The sequence below is a fragment of the Leucoraja erinacea genome, chromosome 16, assembly GCF_028641065.1.
Source record: "Leucoraja erinacea ecotype New England chromosome 16, Leri_hhj_1, whole genome shotgun sequence".
NCBI lineage: Eukaryota > Metazoa > Chordata > Chondrichthyes > Rajiformes > Rajidae > Leucoraja > Leucoraja erinaceus.
In genome coordinates this window covers 4,723,344-4,740,733 of record NC_073392.1, presented here as the reverse complement: position 1 = coordinate 4,740,733, position 17,390 = coordinate 4,723,344, and the positions used below count along the sequence as shown (strand labels likewise).

Below are 17,390 nucleotides of genomic sequence, written 5' to 3'. Positions count from 1 at the left end.
AGTTGACCTGATCTGAACCCAATTGATCATGACTTTTATTTGCTGAAGAAAAACTGAAGGGGACTAGCCTCCAAAAGCATAAGGTAAAGATGGCTGCAATACAGGCCTGCCAGAGCATCACCAGAGAGGACACCCAGCAACTGGTGATGTCCATGAATCGCAGACTTCAAGCAATCATTGCACGCAAAGGATATGCAACAAAATACCAAACATGACTACTTTCGTTTACATGACTTTGCTGTGTCCCAAACAGTATGGTGCCCTGAAATGGGCACCGTAATGCATAACTATGCATAAACACTGCTGTCATTTCTGTTAAACCGAAATGTATATAAATGGCATTTATTCAAATCTGACAATGCGCACTTTAACCACATGTGATTTTTTTTCTATTACTAATGTCAAAATGTGGAGTACAGAGGCAAATAAATAAATGGTGTGTTTTTGTCCCAAACATTATGGAAGGTACTATATACGGCCACTTTCATGAACCGCACCAAGTGAATCCCAACAAACAAGATTACTAGCGAGTTAGTACTTTCATGCTGTGAGAGATAATGCAGCCCACAAATTGCATCTTTTGTCCTATAATTTGGTCTCTCGTGGGTCCGAACCACTTGAAGGAAAGAAAAGAACCAATGAAAACCTGAAATGGCTGGCAAAGTTTTTCTTCCATTTGAAATCATCGCAACTGATTGTTTGAGATGCAACTATTTGTATCGTAGGTTTATTCCAGCAACTAATTCTTAATATTTATAAATTAGTAAATCATTTAGATGGGCATCTTAGTCAGTTCCGATATGAAGAATCCCTGTTCCGGAACGTTGAGACGTCGTTGCGTTAAGGTAGCGATAAAAAAACAACTTTACGTGCAATATTGCTTCCCTATTGACTGAAACAATATTAGCGTTTGGATTAAAGCAAACCGATGTGAATGTCTGAAATGTCAATTGTAAAAAACTAATTAGTAATCAAAAATGACTCGGCAGATCCCGCGGCGTCACCCACTTGTTTTTGGGACTCCGTTGCAATTTGATGTGGGATCCGTGCAGTAGTTAGGGAATGCCGACTATTTTGTTTGCAGATGCCAAGAAAATGCGGAAGGGCATCAGAAAAATGGAAAAGCCTTCGGGGCTGCTTTATGCTTAACATCGTACGGAAAAGGAAACGACTCCAGCGGCTGTATGATGTGGGCGCTGTTGTATTCCTTGAACATCAATCTTCCATTAAGGATGGAGACGACTCTCCGATCTCCTCCTGCGATATATTTAATACCCTTTTGCTAATCGCAATTATTCCTGACAAGCCAAGTCAGTGTGTTGGGTTGCAAATGCAGTTTAGAGAATATAGTTCCCCCCTGGACTCAACCTCTCCGGGACCACGTTACCTCCACGGTTTTTGCTTTCCCTACACAAAAACTTTATTTTTACAGCGTTGTGGACTGCGGCATTAAGAGTGCAGCTGAATTCAATTCATTGCCAATTCCATCGCTCAGAAAAGAATACTGTACTAGTACTGTACTAAATCAAGATCACCAATAGGATCTACGTATCTTTATTAAAGAACAAAGGCATGTTTCTCTATCGCACACAAAGACTTTTCTGACAGCATTATTCATTCATTCTTAAAATATACAGACGATAATTTGAGAAATAAAATTAAAAGAGCTCTCGGAAACAGATGGATCACTTCGATAGTGTAAACCGAGTCTATTTGCATTTTTAAACGGTCGCCTTTTTGCTATGTGACTGTCGTATAATAAGGTCTTAAGTCAACAGACTGCCAAACAATCGACCCCCACCATACTTTGCCGCAAACACGCGGCTCAAGTTATGCCAAGGTTCATCAGGATCAATCAATCAATCACAACTCACAGCACTGCCAAATCAAGCCCACATCAGACCTTGTTCCACTAATGCGCCTGGTTGCCGGCCTTCTTAATGTAATTACAGTACAATACAGCACGTCTGCCCAAGGGTTCAGCCAGATTCCCCTGGCTCCTATGTCAAGCCACAATCAATGCACAACCCAAGGCTGGATACATGCTTTCCATTTCTATTTTGCAATAGGTGTTTCATGAAAATCAGGTCGTTTTTTTCATCAATGTAGATTGCATGGAAATTCCAAACTGCGTCCGGTTTTGCCAAGATAACTGACAGCCCATATATAACCATTGGACTTCTCAGAAATTTTAGGACTGTGGGAATCTGACCGTACAGTCAAGGTCAGCCAAGAGTGAATGGGCAATCAATGAAAAGACTTATTTTGTTCCCAACCCGGCTTGGAGAGCTGAAACCCCCCACTGCCGGCTGTTGATCTTTCAGCCTTTTGGAGACCCGGGCGAATAAATGCATCAGAACATTGACATCGTTATAAAAGAGGATCGCAAGTATTTCCACTTTACCCCTGCTCTGAATTCCGCTTACGCTGGCACTGCACCAAAAGGAGGGTTTAACCGCTTTGCAATAGTGAAATCTGCAGCATGCATGCATTGAAACACAACATAAATCTCAGCAACTGAATTTATCTTTGCAACATCTCGGGCTTTTGGAACCAGGCGGAACCAGCAATCCAGCCGTGTGCCAAATCAGCACCCTTCCGCTCCAGACACAAATGCTTTGCTTCCAAGATTTTTTTTTTCTAAACGCGAAACATTCTTAATTTACAAAACACTGCATACGGCTGAAATACAAACAAGTCATTAGTTTGCAAACTTACTGGGTAGAGAATCGGCGAATAAAAACCTGCAGACTGTGTAGCAGAAGAAAAGCACAAAGCCCCGTTCCAGTAGCCCCTGCATGACAAATGCACATCCAAACACAACTTGTTGAATAGTTTTACTGTCGGGGGGGAAAAAAGGGAAAGGGGAAGGGATGGGGTGGGGGGGGGGAGGAAAGTCCACGGTTTCACAGGAGGGCCTGGACAAGGTACTTCAGCTGTGGGCTGGCGAGGAGGTTTTTCCCTTCTCCGAAAAGTGCTCGAGCAGTACAAGGTGAGGAGAGCTGACGACGTGTAGGAACCATTTAATCCCGAAGCGTGTTAGCGCTGTTCTGCCCCCGGGGCGAGAGTGGAGTCAGTCCATCAGCAGCGGAGCGGTGAACACAAGGAGAAGCAGCAGCAGCTGGCGGAGAAGGAGAAAGGGAAGGGGAATCGCGGCGGAGCTGGAGGCTTTCCATTCTCCGGGAACAGGAAGTACCATGTGCGCCTCGGGCCACTTCAAAAGGCGGCGTGAACCCCCGCTCCCCCCCCCTTCTTCTTCCCTTTCCCTTCCCTCGCCGGCTCCGCGTGCACGTGTATGTGTGAGCGCGCTCCAGCTCCCTCGCTCCCTCCCACCAACTGTCTCTCCCGCGCGCCTCCTCCCGCCCACCAACCGCTTCTCACTCGCGAACTCAAGCGCCTCCCACCAACCGCCCGCCCCCCCTCTCTCTCTCGCGCACGCGCGAAAACGACCCGCAGCAATCGTTGATTGACAGAGCGGACAGCCAATTGCACGCCAGGAAACCCGCCCGCCTTCCCCAGACGGCGGCCAATCGCTGCCTGTGGTGGGCGGGGTTCGGGTTGGCGGCTGGCCTCGTTAGCGCGGTGCCGGCTGGAACTTGTAGTGCACACTTTGGCGACGCTTCCTTGTTCCGAGCGGAAGCGCCCGTGTTAGCTGAACTACTAGTTCCAGTGTGCAGCGCGGCTACCATGCCTCATACCCTCCCTCCCCTGGCTTCACGGTTCTGACGGCGGCGGTAAGTCTGTCATTTTAATGTGTCTGCTTCTCTGGGTAGATGGGGAAGGTGCACTTAAGGCAGTGGAAGCCTTTAAAATCTCTTTGTATTCGTTTAGAGTCCAGAATCTTGTTAATTACGAGGGCAGTGAACGTTTATTTAGGAAATGTCACTAATGGGCAACGTGTGCAATGGGCAGGAAGGCTTGGGGACCAATGCGTGGATCGTCCTGCCGCTCGGCACCTGCTTATCCTTGGCAAATATAGCAAAGCAGTAGCAATGCAAACGATGAGAGAGCTTGCACTCTTTTATGGCAGTCAGTATTATATGGCTCGGGCCTTAGGGCGCTGTCAGCCAGGCTGGACCTTCACGCTATGAGCTAAAAAACAACTCCCATCCTTTACGTTCATTTTTTTTTAAAGTACTATATCAATGAAATTATAACTTCACCTCTCCAAAACAAAGTTCGGTTGGATTACAGGCGTGTCGTCCTTTGCGATTTGATGATTACTGCTAAAATTTACCACGTCCATACCAATAGCGGAATAATAACATTGAAATTACAGCTCGCTGTGTTTCATGATATACGTATACACACCTGTGCATTTGAAGTGTACTTACAACGGCCTTGCCAGAATGTAGAGACTAAAGATGAAAGGTTTTTTTTTCGTGGTAACCCAGCCACAATATAATTTTCATTTATATTAAAGATAGTGTAAAACGATAGGAACGTTTCATTGTAACATTTGAAGCACTCCGATTCGGGGAGATGCTGCATCGCGCGAATGTTAATCATAGAAGATTTGTTTTCTTCTGTAATGGCAAGTTTTTAATCCCCATTAAACGTCTACAGTGACAGAATAGAATAGTATGTTTACAACATTGTTTTGCCATTTCATTGTCAAGTCGTCAACATAATGTCTTGAAGATTTTAACGTTGCTGAAATAAGATGCATCATATTTTGTTTTAAAGAAGAAAATTCTGGAAACACTCATAAGAACAGGCAACATCTGTGAAAAGAGAAACAAAATAATGTTTCAGGAACGAGACCCTTCAACGAGATGGGTTAAGGTTCTGACGAACGGTCTTCTGCCAGAAACATCAATGCTGCTTCTCTTCCACAGCTGTTGCCTTCCCGAAGTGATTCCAGCATGTTTTGTGTTTATTTCAGATTTCCAGTATTAACTGATTGTATATTTATTCTCAACATCTGAAGAAATGTAAACTTGCTCTCTTTGGTAAAGTAAAAACTGATGAAGGTAGAAACTTGGACATTGTCCAGTAGGAGATTGTAGTTTCAAGTTATTTCTGGTGATAAGATGAAGTTTAGCATTTGTGTGAAGATCTATCATCAATCTGATTTTAATTAGTAATAGATGTAAAGATAATTTTGAGGCTAATGCAACTGAAAATGGGAAATATATTATGGATATATCAAATATTGAAATATGAGCAGGGGGAAGAAACAAATATTAGTTTGACCCAACTTGGGGGTATGGAGAGAAGGCAGGAGTGGGATACTGAGTTGGATGATCAGCCATGATCATATCGAATGGCGGTGCAGGCTAGAAGGGCCGAATGGCCTACACCTGCACCTATTTTCTATGTTTCTATGTTAACTTTGATAAGATTTCTTGTCTGAAATTCAAAATGGCCTATCTGTGATGAAACATTTTCAGCATTTATGGGCTGAATTTCTTGGCTCCTTATGGTGCTTTCTGAGGTAGTGGTTTTGTGGCCCAGGTTACCCTCCAAAGATTGCCCAGTGGAGTTGTTGCCTCGTAGTGCCAGAGACCAAAGATTGATCCTGACCTCAGGGATGCTGTCCGAGTGGAGCTCCCACATCCCAAGGACGTGCAAGTTTGTAGTTTAATTGACATCTATAAATTGAAGAGGGGTTGCCTATCTCCTTCGCTCCATAGATGCTGCTACACCTGCTGAGTTTCTCCAGCATTTTTGTGTACCTTCTATAAATTCCCCCCCCCCCCCCCCTCTCCATCTGTAAGGAGTGGATGAGAAAGTGGGATTATATAGAACTAGTGTAAATGGGTAATCAATAGTTAGACTTGGTAGGCCGAAAGGATCATGGAAACAGCTGCAAAAGTAAGTGTTCCTGCTTTTCCTTGTCTCATCCTGCCCTTCCACTTTCCCTTCCCTCCTCAGTGTTCACAGTCCAAATAGGACATAGTTGCCGTTCTTGATAACCTTTTAGGTAAAGGTGGTGGCTTGCATGTTAATGTTTTTTTTAATGTATATATTATCTGACACAAGGCATTTTAATATTGTGAATTTATAATTTAAATTGTACTTGACATTATGAATTTAGTAAATTAAATAGCAGAAAAAGGTATGCGGGCATCGCTATGACAAATACAAACGCATTCATATTATCACTGCTCAATATTAATACTATTTACTGAAGTAATACGTTTATAATGAAAAGTACAATTTGAATGTGTAAAATAGAAGTAGATTACATTGAGAGTTTATTAGTATTTGCTATGGGATGTTGGGGAAATGGTAACACGGTAGAGCAGGAGAAAACACCCCCTCCCCCTCACCTCGCCCCCTCCCATCACCTCTCACCTCTCACCTCACCCCACCCCACCCCCCCCCCCCCCCCCCCCCCCCCCCCCCCCCCCCCCCCCCCCCCTCACCCGCCCCCCCACCACCTCCCTCACTTCACCCCACCTCCCTCACCTCACCCACCGCCACCACCCCTCCCGCGTTGGGAAAACAAAGCTCTTCTGCAAAGTCCATCAGTCACCTGTCTCCTAATCATCCGGACCAACATTCGATTGATTTTTTTAGTATATATATGAAACGTGGTTACGCAGAGCGCAATAACATCGTTTGCCTTCATCGAGTACCTGGAGGGCACCCGTATTGCTTCTTGAGTGAACGGCTGTACAAATACCGCTGAACAGTCTCTAAATCCCGTGGCTAGAATAGGGAAGGTTTAACCAAGTGTGAATTCAACCCAAAAATAATGTATGTCATTCTTTCGCTCGATTCTGTGATTGGATATCAAGCAAGGATATGCCTACATATAATACCATGCCTGCTCCCGAGAAGTCCCCACTGGTGAGATTTAAAATCTAACAGTGCTGTCATGATCACTGAGTAGCATGGCGATGTCTGTATACGGAGAACATCAAATACAATGCTGCAAAAAATCATTCGCAGCTGCAGAGATCGCTGTTGAACGTCCTTGCACTTAAATTTCACAAACTCTTTGCTGCCGCCTGCCTGAGCTGGTCCTCGCAATAGCTACAGAAGACTTTAAAAATATATATTTTGTACTTGTGTATTGCAAACGAGAAAGCGGGCTCCAGCACCTTCGATCCGCAATGTTCGAGACACAGGGAACTGCAGATGCTGGAATCTTGAGTAAACACAAAGTGGGGTGGCATAGCTGGAGAAATGTGTGTGCACTAGGGTGGGGGTCGGCGGCTGCCACTGGTTTCTTGACCTTCTGACTCGCACACCATAATCAGTGAGGATACGTGACAGCACCTCACTCGAAAGGGATTGTGTGCTCAGTCCGCTACTAAACTGCATGGACACTCGCAACCAAAGATCATAGAGCGCTCCGCTCTATGATCTTTGCTCGCAAAGTGGTTGATAAACAATTTCAGCTCTAACTCCACCTACAAGTTTGCTGATGACATCATTGTTGTAGGCCTGATCATGAGGCTGGGTTCAGGAAGGAGAATGAGAACTTAGTAACATGGTGTGAGGGCAGCAACTTCTCCCTCAATGTGACGAGGGAGCTAGTTAGCGATTTTAGGAAGCACGATGGAGTGCATGCTCCAAACAGCATGAATGGTGCTGACGTGGAAATATTTGAGCCCTTCAAGTTCCTTATTACCAACGATCAGTCGTGAACTGACCACATTGATGCGATGGCCAAGAAGGCACACCTACACCTCTACTTCCTCAGGAGGCTGATGAATTTCAGTCTGAGGAGACTGAGGATATTGGACTTTGTCTATGCCATTGATGCGCTACAAGGCTGAGAACTGCACTCTGTCTCCTCCGTTTTGCTCTACCTATTGCACTTGTGTTTGACATGATTCTATTTATGTATCGTATTATCTGACCTGATTGAATGGCATGTAAAACAAAGCTTTTCACTGTATTTCAAACAGTGTCAAGTCCAAGTCCTTCTGTAGAGTCCTTGCTTCCTCTACACTGCCTACTCCTACACCTATCTTAGTATTCCTGTGCCTGATAGTAGATTGCATCCCAGCACCAATCCTTCCACCTCTGCTTCCTATAAACAACCCCTTTTTGGATCCAATTGAGCATCCTTACTTCGACCCCTAGTGTCTTAACCATCTGGACCTGTCTACCGTGAGGGGGGGGGATGTCAACTATTTAATTAAAGTCTAAATAGACAACAATTTCTGCCCTGTCTTCATCACTCTCTTTTGTTACCTCTTCAAAAACTCAGGCAAATTAGTAAGACAGGGTTTCCCCTGCAAAAAGCTATGGTGACTAACCCTAATATGTTCCTGTCTATTTTAATGTACATACATCCTATCTCTTGGAATTTTCTCCAGTAATTTACCTAGCATTGACCTAAGGCTCATGGTCCATAGTTTTCCAGCCTCTTCTTGCTTCCCTTCTCATCTGTGGATAACAATGAAGGAAAAAAAACATTGCTTGTTTCCGACAGCATCCTTGGTAGATATCATCCTTCCTTGGTGGTTTATCTATCCCGGTGGCTTCCAAGACACATAACACCTCCACCTTCTTAATATTTGCTCCAGACCATTAACATATCGCTCCCTGCACTCACTCATCCTCCATGTTCTTCTCCTTGTTGAATACCATGAATACTTCTATATTCATCTTGTTGTATGTTGTTTTATTAACAAGCCTCTGCTTCCAATCTACGTTTGCCTGTGATATCAATAACAATGTTCCCCAGTTTACAATCTAAATTTGAAGACCAATCTTATCCCTTTCCCTAATTACCTTGATACTTATGGAATTATGGTCACTATTTATAAAATATGTCCTAACTGACAATGCTACCAATTGAAGCAAGAGTAAGTGTCATTTCACCAAAAACTAACATGTACTGCAATTATGACAAATTAGGAGTGGCAGAAACGCTATATCTGCTTGCTCATTGCGTTGCCAAATTCAAATCACCATTTGAGTTGAGGCTTTAATAATGTTTTTAATAATAGATGTTGTTATGCAGTCTAGGATGATACAGCTGCCAAGAAAATTAGCAACATTCCCTTGTCTCATGATGCCGCATCTCATAGTTACTGAAATTGTAGAAGGTACTCAATTGACTGAGAGTGACAATGTTAGGCTAGTTTGAAACGGTTAGATGAGTTTGATGATATTTACAGTGCCCTCCATAATGTTTTGGACAAAGACCCATCATTTATTTATTTGCCTCTGTACTCCACAATTTGATATTTGTAATAGAAAAAAATCACATGTGGTTAAAGTGCACATTGTCAGATTTTGTAACGGCCATTTTTATACATTTCAGTTTCACCATATAGAATTACAGCAGTGTTTATACATAGTCCACCCCATTTCAGGGCACCATAATGTTTGGAACACAGCAAAGTCGTAAATGAAAGTAGTCATGTTTAATATTTTGTTCCATATGCTTTGCGCGCAATGCCTGCTTGAAGTGTGCGATTCGTGGACATCCAGTTGCTGCGTGTCTTCTCTGGTGATGCTCTGCCAGCCCTGTATTACAGCCATCTTTAGCTGATGCTTGTTTTGGGGGCTAGTCCCCTTCAGTTTTCTCTTCAGCATATTAATGGCATGCTCAATTGGGTTCAGATCGGGTGATTGGCTTGGCCACTCAAGAAATGACTATTATTTAGTTTTGAAAAACTACTTTGTTGCTTTAGCAGTATGTTTGGGATCATTGTCTTGCTGTAGAATGAACCGCCAGCCAATAAGTTTTGAGGCATTTGTTTGAACTTGAGCAGATAGGATGTGTCTATACACTTCAGAATTCATTATGCTACTACCATCAGCCGTTGTATCATCAATGAAGAGAAGTGAGCAAGTTCCTTCAGCAGCCATACATGCCCAGGTCATAACCCCCACCTCCGTGTTTCACAGATGAGTTGGTATGCTTTGGATCTTCGGCAGTTCCTTCTCTCCTCCATACTTTGCTCTGCTTTGCCATCACTCTGATATAAGTTAATCTTTGTCTCATCTGTCCACAAGACCTTTTTCTGGAACTGTGGTTGTAACCTGGCCATCCTATTTTTGCAGCTAACCAGTGGTTTGTATCTTGGAGTGTAGTATTTCTGTTCATGAAGTCTTCTGCGGACAGTGGTCATTGACAAACCCACACCCGACTCCTGAAGAGTGTTCCTGATCTGTCGGATAGATGTTAGGGGATTTTTCTTTATTATAGAGAGAATTCTTCTGTCATTAGCTGTGGAGGACTTCCCTGACCTGCCAGTCCCTTTGCGATTAGTAAGCTCACCAGTGTTCTCTTTCTTCTTAATGATGTTCCAAACAGTTGATTTTGGTAAGCCTGAGGTTTGGCTGATGTCTCTAACATCTTTGTTTCTCGGCAATAAAAGTTTCCAAAGGTGATGGAAAGACTAGGTGCTGAGAGCTCTCTTATGCCTGCATTAAGGAGGCAATTAAACACCTGAGCAATTACAAACGCTTGTGAAACCATGTCCCAAACATTATGCTGCCCTGAAATGGGGGGACTATGTATAGACACAGCTGTAATTTCTACATGGTGAAACCAAAATGTATAGAAATGGCCTTTATTAAAATCTGACAATGTGCACTTTAACCACATGTATTTTTTTTCTATTACAAATTTCAAATTGTGGAGGCAAATAAATAAGTGATGTGTCTTTCTCCCAAACATTATGGAGGGCACTGTGTAATGCTGTGGTTCTTGATGTGTTCACAATATATATGAAGATTTACTTGGCTGTAAAGATCTGCCTCAAAATAGAACTGGTGATTAATTGTTTGGAGGTATGCACATGTATGAGGCAGGTGTGGACTAATTTGAGACCATCGCATTGGAAATGCACTAAAGGACTGGCCACAACGATAAGTATACTTTCAATTGAACAAACCTGAGTACTGGAATTTACACTGGAAGCTGAAGCAGTACATTTTTTTAATGGAGAGGTATTGTCTCCAGATCTTTACAATGTAATTGTTGGAATTAAAATTGTAAATTTTGTGAAAGCAACTACTTTTAATTTTCACATCTTTGCTGCTATGTCTGAGCAAAAGGGTGCTGATACCATCACTCGCATTCATATTCTGATGTATGGAAGCTGTCCCATGGTTAAGTAATAAACAGAGTGTATGAACTTTTCTGAGCTTGAAGCCTTTTCATCTATAAATAATTTTATTTTGGTGGTCCAGTTACAGTGTTTACACCAACTTGCCAAGTCTGCATATTTGGCATATATTTTTATTCAGTTCTATTACAGGGAAATGCATTCAAGGCATTTCAAGTAGCATTCTTTTGTTTTTAAAAAAGCTTGAATTCCAGAAAATAGTAGTACAAATGTTAAATCATATTCCCATTTTTGGCATCATGTCTATTAATGATAGCAAAGTTGTTAATCTTAATCTCAAATCAAAATAACGAGTGATGCCCTCTATTATCTCGTTAGACCAAACGGGGTTCATACCAGGCCGACACTCTTCCCACAATACTAGGCGTCTCCTTAACATCATCCATTCACCGAGTAGTGAGGCCCCGGAGATAGTGGTCTCCCTCGACGCCGAAAAAGCTTTCGACAGGGTCGAGTGGAGGTACCTATATGAGGCGATGGACAGGTTTGGCCTCGGTAACAGTTTTATTCTTTGGGTCAGTCTATTATACTCATCCCCGGTGGCCTCAGTACAAACAAACGGCACACTGTCACCCCACTTCCCCCTTCGGAGAGGTACCAGACAGGGTTGCCCGTTATCACCACTTCTGTTTGCTGTCGCGATAGAACCCTTGGCGGTCTGGTTACGCTCAGAGAAGGGCTTTAAAGGTATTACACGGTTCGACACAACTCATAAAGTCTCATTGTATGCGGATGACCTGCTCCTGTACATCTCGAACCCAGTCAGCTCTCTCCCTGTGATTACGAATATCTTAGAACGGTTTGGCGCGTATTCTGGTTATAAACTTAACTACCAAAAGAGTGAGCTATTACCGATTAACTCATTGGCTAAGCAGCTCCCTCGCTCTTTAACCTCATTCAAATGGGCAGAGGATGGGTTTCGCTACCTCGGCATCTTTATCACAACACCCTTATCTGATATGTTCCGCACAAACTTTCTGCCTCTGGTTGAGAAAGCTGAAAGAGATTTTGACCGCTGGTCAGTTTTACCGCTATCCCTCGTGGGCTGGATAAATCTGGTCAAGATGGTCGTCCTACCCAAATTCCTGTATCTTTTCCAGCATGTCCCTATACTTATCACTAAATCTTTTTTTGATAAATTAGAAAGGACAATATCTAAATTTTTATGGGGTAGCAAACCGCCTAGAATCCGAAAGGCGATACTGCAGTCTCCTAAGAGTGACGGCGGTTTGGCACTTCCTGACTTTAGGCGATACTATTGGGCAGCTAACTTGCAAAAACTCCTGTATTGGATGAATGATGATTGCGACCACCTACCGACCTGGGTACACATGGAAAAGGCGAGTTCACATCTCCCGTTGCGGTCTGTCCTATGCTCCCAACTCCCCCTTCCTATAACATCTGTGGGTGCAGGCCCAATTGTGTCCCTCTCGCTCAAGATATGGAGTCAACTCAGGAAAAACTTCGGTTTACAAGGCCCTTCCATCTTGATCCCACTGCTTAAAAACCACATCTTTAAACCTTCAAGTACAGACCACGCATTCAAAACCTGGCATAGCAACGGTACGAGTAGTATCAAAAACCTATACAAGGATGGCATCTTTTCGTATTTTGCAGAGCTCTCGTCCAACTATAGCCAAACTCCCACCTTTTTCGTTTTTTCCAGATTAGGGAATTTGTCAAGAAGACATTCCCCCATTTCCCAAATCGCCCCCCTGAAACCATACCATCTTAGCTCTAGATCCCAACCGGAAGAAATGCATCTCTGTTTTGTACAACTTGTTAGGGTCGGTTATATTGAAACCTCATACCTCATTGAAAGCTGCGTGGGAGGGTGAGCTGAATACAAAACTAACAGACCAGCAATGGGACTCTGCCTTGGATTTGATCCATTCTTCCTCCACATGTGCCCGTCATGGCCTAATCCAATGCAAAGTCCTTCACAAAGTCCTCTACACAAATGCAAGATTATCTAGAATTTACCCTGCTGTTAGGGCCACCTGCAACAGATGTAATCAATCTCCTGCCAACCATAGCCATATGTTTTGGTCTTGCCCTAAGCTAGCAGCCTTTTGGAGGAGTGCTTTCGACTTGATAAGCAGAGCCTACGGCCAGAGCCTATTCCTCCAAACCCACTGTCAGCCATTTTTGGTACCCCTCCCAACCAACCTCTCTGTTGCGGTGAAACGGGTTCTAGCTTTTACAACCTTGTTAGCCCGGAGACTGATCTTGCTTAACTGGAGGCTCACCTGTCCCCCGACACACGCCCGCTGGATTAAGGAGGTGCTTTACAATTTAATGCTTGAAAAACTTAGGTTCTCTCTCAAAGGCTCTACCAAGACATTCCTAGATACATGGAACCCTTTCTTGGAACTTGTTAACTCTCTCAACTTGTCCCCGGACTCGGAAGAGGACTGAGTGCTCTCCACCATTGTTCTGCTCTACTGCAGCTGTTCTCCCCTTAACCCCCCCCCCCCCCACACTTATTTATTTAATTACTTACTTATTTACTGTTATTAGTGACCCCCATTTTTTTTTTTTTTCCTTTTTTTTTAGTACTTTTTGTTTTGTTTATCTTACCATATTTGTGTGGATGTGTATGTATGTGAGTGTTGTTTGTCCCCGTTTGGTTCCGACCTGATTCGGGTGGGTTGAAGGTGGGTAAGGGTAAGGGCTTTGAGGGTCGCCTACATACTGTTGTACAATTATGCCTTGACTGTCACTGTCTGGTATCATTGTATGTATGCAAATTGCTGTGAAATTCAAATTAAAAGATTTAAATCAAATCAAAATAACATTATCTCAAATGAAACTTAACGCTCCAAAATCTGAAAACTATTTCCCCTCATGTGGCTCTAATCCACAGAAAAGAAAGCAATGATTAGTGAACTGTTCTTATCTGGGATATCAAGGCCCCACTATTGCCAATGTTACATGAAATGTTGCTAGGGTGGTCAGATGATAACGATGCAAAGTTACAATCTTTAAGTTGTTCTTTCTAACGTTCTGGTCCTACAACAGCATTTCCAGAACTCTGTGAACTTGCATTTAAAACCCTATTGTTATTCCATTCTACTTACCTTTTCAATGGTAGATTTTCAGCAATGTCTTTAACTAAAGTCAAGTACCAAAACAGGCTGTGCATTAGAAAGACTCATCAAACATTCTTGTCTATCATTCATCCTTGACTTGAAAGTTTTGTGCAGAGATATCATGAGAGTATGATCACTGCATCTTTTTAAATCAAATTATTTGTAATGTACAAACATAGAATAATTGTGAGAACGACTGATTCCTACATTTTTGTTGGGAGCGAGTGCCAAGATTTAGACAAAATGGTGATGACGGATTGGCAATATATTCCTTCAGCAGGATACTGTGGAATTTGAAGGGCAACTCGCAAGTAATGGTGCTTCCATGCATTGCTGCTCTTCCTTGGAAGTAGTGTGGAACAGTGATTTCCTGATCTCTTCCTGCTCCCCCACCCCAAACTCCAGGATATTTATGGCATTGGAATCAACAATGGACATAACATTGAATATCAAGCACCTGTGGTTAAGTTCATTCTTATCAGAAATGAGTTCATCCATGGAGGCAATATGGGTAAAGCTCAAAAACAAGAAAAGTGCAAATGCTCTTATAAACACTAGGATTCCCAGTAACAGGAGATAGAGGAACAGATACGATCTGTTAACTACAAAGAGAACCACAAAATCAAGTTGACTTTGTTGAATGGGTTTCCAGTAAAATGCGGATAATCTGTTGTCCAGTTTGTTTGAAAACACAGCTGGTTTGACATCAGATCCGCCTGGTTCTGTTTCCTGCGCTCCATGTAATCTCACCAGTGTCCTATTGCTGTGCTCATTTTGAGCTTAATGGTACCCAGTTTCCTTTCCTTGTTTTAAACTGATCAGAGCCATGTTCACCCCCCTCCCCCCCACCTGTTTAAACGCAGTTGCTGAAATTTGTATTATACTATACTACAGGGTAGCATATTTAAAAAAAAAAAAAGTTTTTCTAAATTTTTTGTGATCCCACTGAATTTGGCAGTCATCTGACCGTTTCAATTCACAAACTATAAGATTCACAATGCAACAGTAGTTATAAATGTATGACATCTGAATTGGTTATCCAATCACTGCATATCACTGCACTTTTTTGTTCCTAACTTGTTTAGTTGCAAGGAAAATATGGGACATGTTGTTTCACTGTATGAAGATTAACTGTGGAAGTTTTACTTTTCTAATGTTTCATTGATAACTCACTGATTATTTGCATAATTGAGACACCATCTTGGAAATTGGTGTCATCAGTTTTTTGGTGCTGCCATTTGTGTGAAATTGTGTTTGTGCTTCAATCTTGATGATATACTGAGCCTGCCATGACTTGCGACATTGAATTCTGTGGTTCTGAGTATGTCCTTTGCACATTCTGCAAATGTACAATAATCTCACATTTCTTGTGCAATGCTGATGGCAACCTGATCCTCTCAGAATCTGCTTTAGTGCACCTAATCCAAAAGTTGATTCCTGCAAAAGAATAAACAGTAAGAAGCGACCCACTACCTGAGCTATTTCTGGGGAGTATTATTCATTTTGTGTTTTGAACACTAACAAATACCCTGCAAGGCTATTGCTTTTTAAAATTGCAGATACCTATGAGTGTTTGGACTGGGAGAGCAAGTGTTTTCTAATAAATCAGTATGCTGTTGGGGTCACAGTATATTTGATGATTTTGTTATGTGTGGCAATTCATCAGAATTGGTTTTAAGTGAATGCTGAAGGCGTGGTGCGTATGAGTGCAATGTTGCTGTTAGTAGATGGAATTTAATATCTTCATTGATATTGTCCACACTTGAAGTAATTAAGTTTCTCCTGGTTATTCCACATGAGGTTGTGCTTCATTTTACTTTCAGAAGTTATGCTGGGCTCCCAAATTAATTGAGCCTTTCTCCTTGTGCCTCTTTATTCCATTGTCTCCAGTACAGCATCGGGAGATTAGTGGTGTCGGGTTCCTGTTCTGGTTGGACATTCCATAATTGCACAATTGCTTCATAGTGGTTGGAGCCAATGAGATTTTTTTCTTCTGGAAGAGAAGGCATGACTTTAATCAATGCCACACCAGGTGTGTACGCCTGCTGGAATTACTGTTTAGGAAAATGACCTCTGTGTAAACACTAGTCATTGAATTTGGTGTGTCCTCGAACTTCAGGTTGGAGCAGCGCTAGCTCAAATGGGAATGTTTTCCAAGCCAATGGAATTTCTGGCAGAGCTAATATCGACAACTAGCTTCAAATTTTGCATTTCTGCTGTGCAAAAGCTTTAAAATATGCAGGTATTTTATACCTCTAATTACAAAACTTTTTAAAGATTATTCAAAATTTATTGAAAATGTCATCACAAAATTCCCATTGCTCCTGGCCATATTTGTATGATTCTGAATGATCTTAACTGTGGGGAATTTTAGCGCATCTCACCTAATTAGCAGCACAATATTAATGAATATTAATAGTTGAGATCAAAAGTGGTATGCAGATATCAAAGCAGAATAATGATTTAAAAATGACAACATATGCTTAGTGCATAGAAACTGGGTAGATTCACTCTGGGCACACTGACGCCTCCATATAATCTGCATTTTTTTAGCAGGTTAGTTTGTTTCCTTCAGATAAGTATTTTATGTACAAAATATGAAATCATAATTTGAATAAGCGAGTTCGGTATTCTGAAAAATGCAAGAAATTATGGGGTTTGTCAAAGGTCATTCACCGTAAAGAAAAAGCGATCAAAGCGCTGGCTGAAGAAACTGTGCATAAATTCTTATCTTTATTCATAATTTATGTATAAAAATATATTTAATCTGTGCCGTGTGGTCACATTATAGGAAAATTAATATATTCCAGACTGGAACACAACGATGATAGTTTCAGAGTCGAATTTCACGATTCTGCTAATTTCAAGACAATGGAATTCAGCCTTATCTATGAATACGAATGAGCAACGAAATTCTCGATTCCAGAGAAACTGTTCAACTCCTCATCCCTTCTCCCCCCCCCCAAAGGAACAGGTAGCGGGAGAGCAGGGTCTAACAGCGAGATAGAGGGGGCAGATGCGAGTGGGATACAGGGGAGAGCGCGCACTCGGACCCACGCCTCATCCGCAACCAGGATCAAACCCGGGTCCCCGGTGCCACAAGCGCTGCTGAACCGCGACTGGAAGAATCAAAGCAGGAAAAAACGGAAGAAATTAAGGCAATATGTGGGAAATATGTGAGCTCATCTATTTGGATGCAAAATTACCGCATCAGATTTGTTTGTAAATGATGAAAAGCCAGAAGCAGTTT

The 17,390-nt window shown here is 42.4% G+C and overlaps 2 protein-coding genes across 2 annotated transcripts in view; one reads left to right on the top strand and one right to left on the bottom strand.

Moving 5' to 3' along the window:
• ptprga (protein tyrosine phosphatase receptor type Ga) overlaps positions 1 to 3,289 on the bottom strand; it is a 483,112-nt gene extending 479,823 nt beyond the window's left edge. Inside the window, exon 1 of the mRNA XM_055647582.1 lies at positions 2,719 to 3,289. Coding sequence (XP_055503557.1) covers positions 2,719 to 2,800 — 82 coding nt within the window. The 5' untranslated portion in view covers positions 2,801 to 3,289. The remainder of the gene's footprint in view (positions 1 to 2,718) is intronic.
• Positions 3,290 to 3,591: 302 nt separating this feature from the next.
• The window catches only part of fhit (fragile histidine triad diadenosine triphosphatase), a 709,572-nt gene continuing 695,773 nt past the window's right edge, over positions 3,592 to 17,390 (top strand). Inside the window, exon 1 of the mRNA XM_055647581.1 lies at positions 3,592 to 3,734. The gene's annotated coding sequence lies outside the window, so the exon portion shown is untranslated. The remainder of the gene's footprint in view (positions 3,735 to 17,390) is intronic.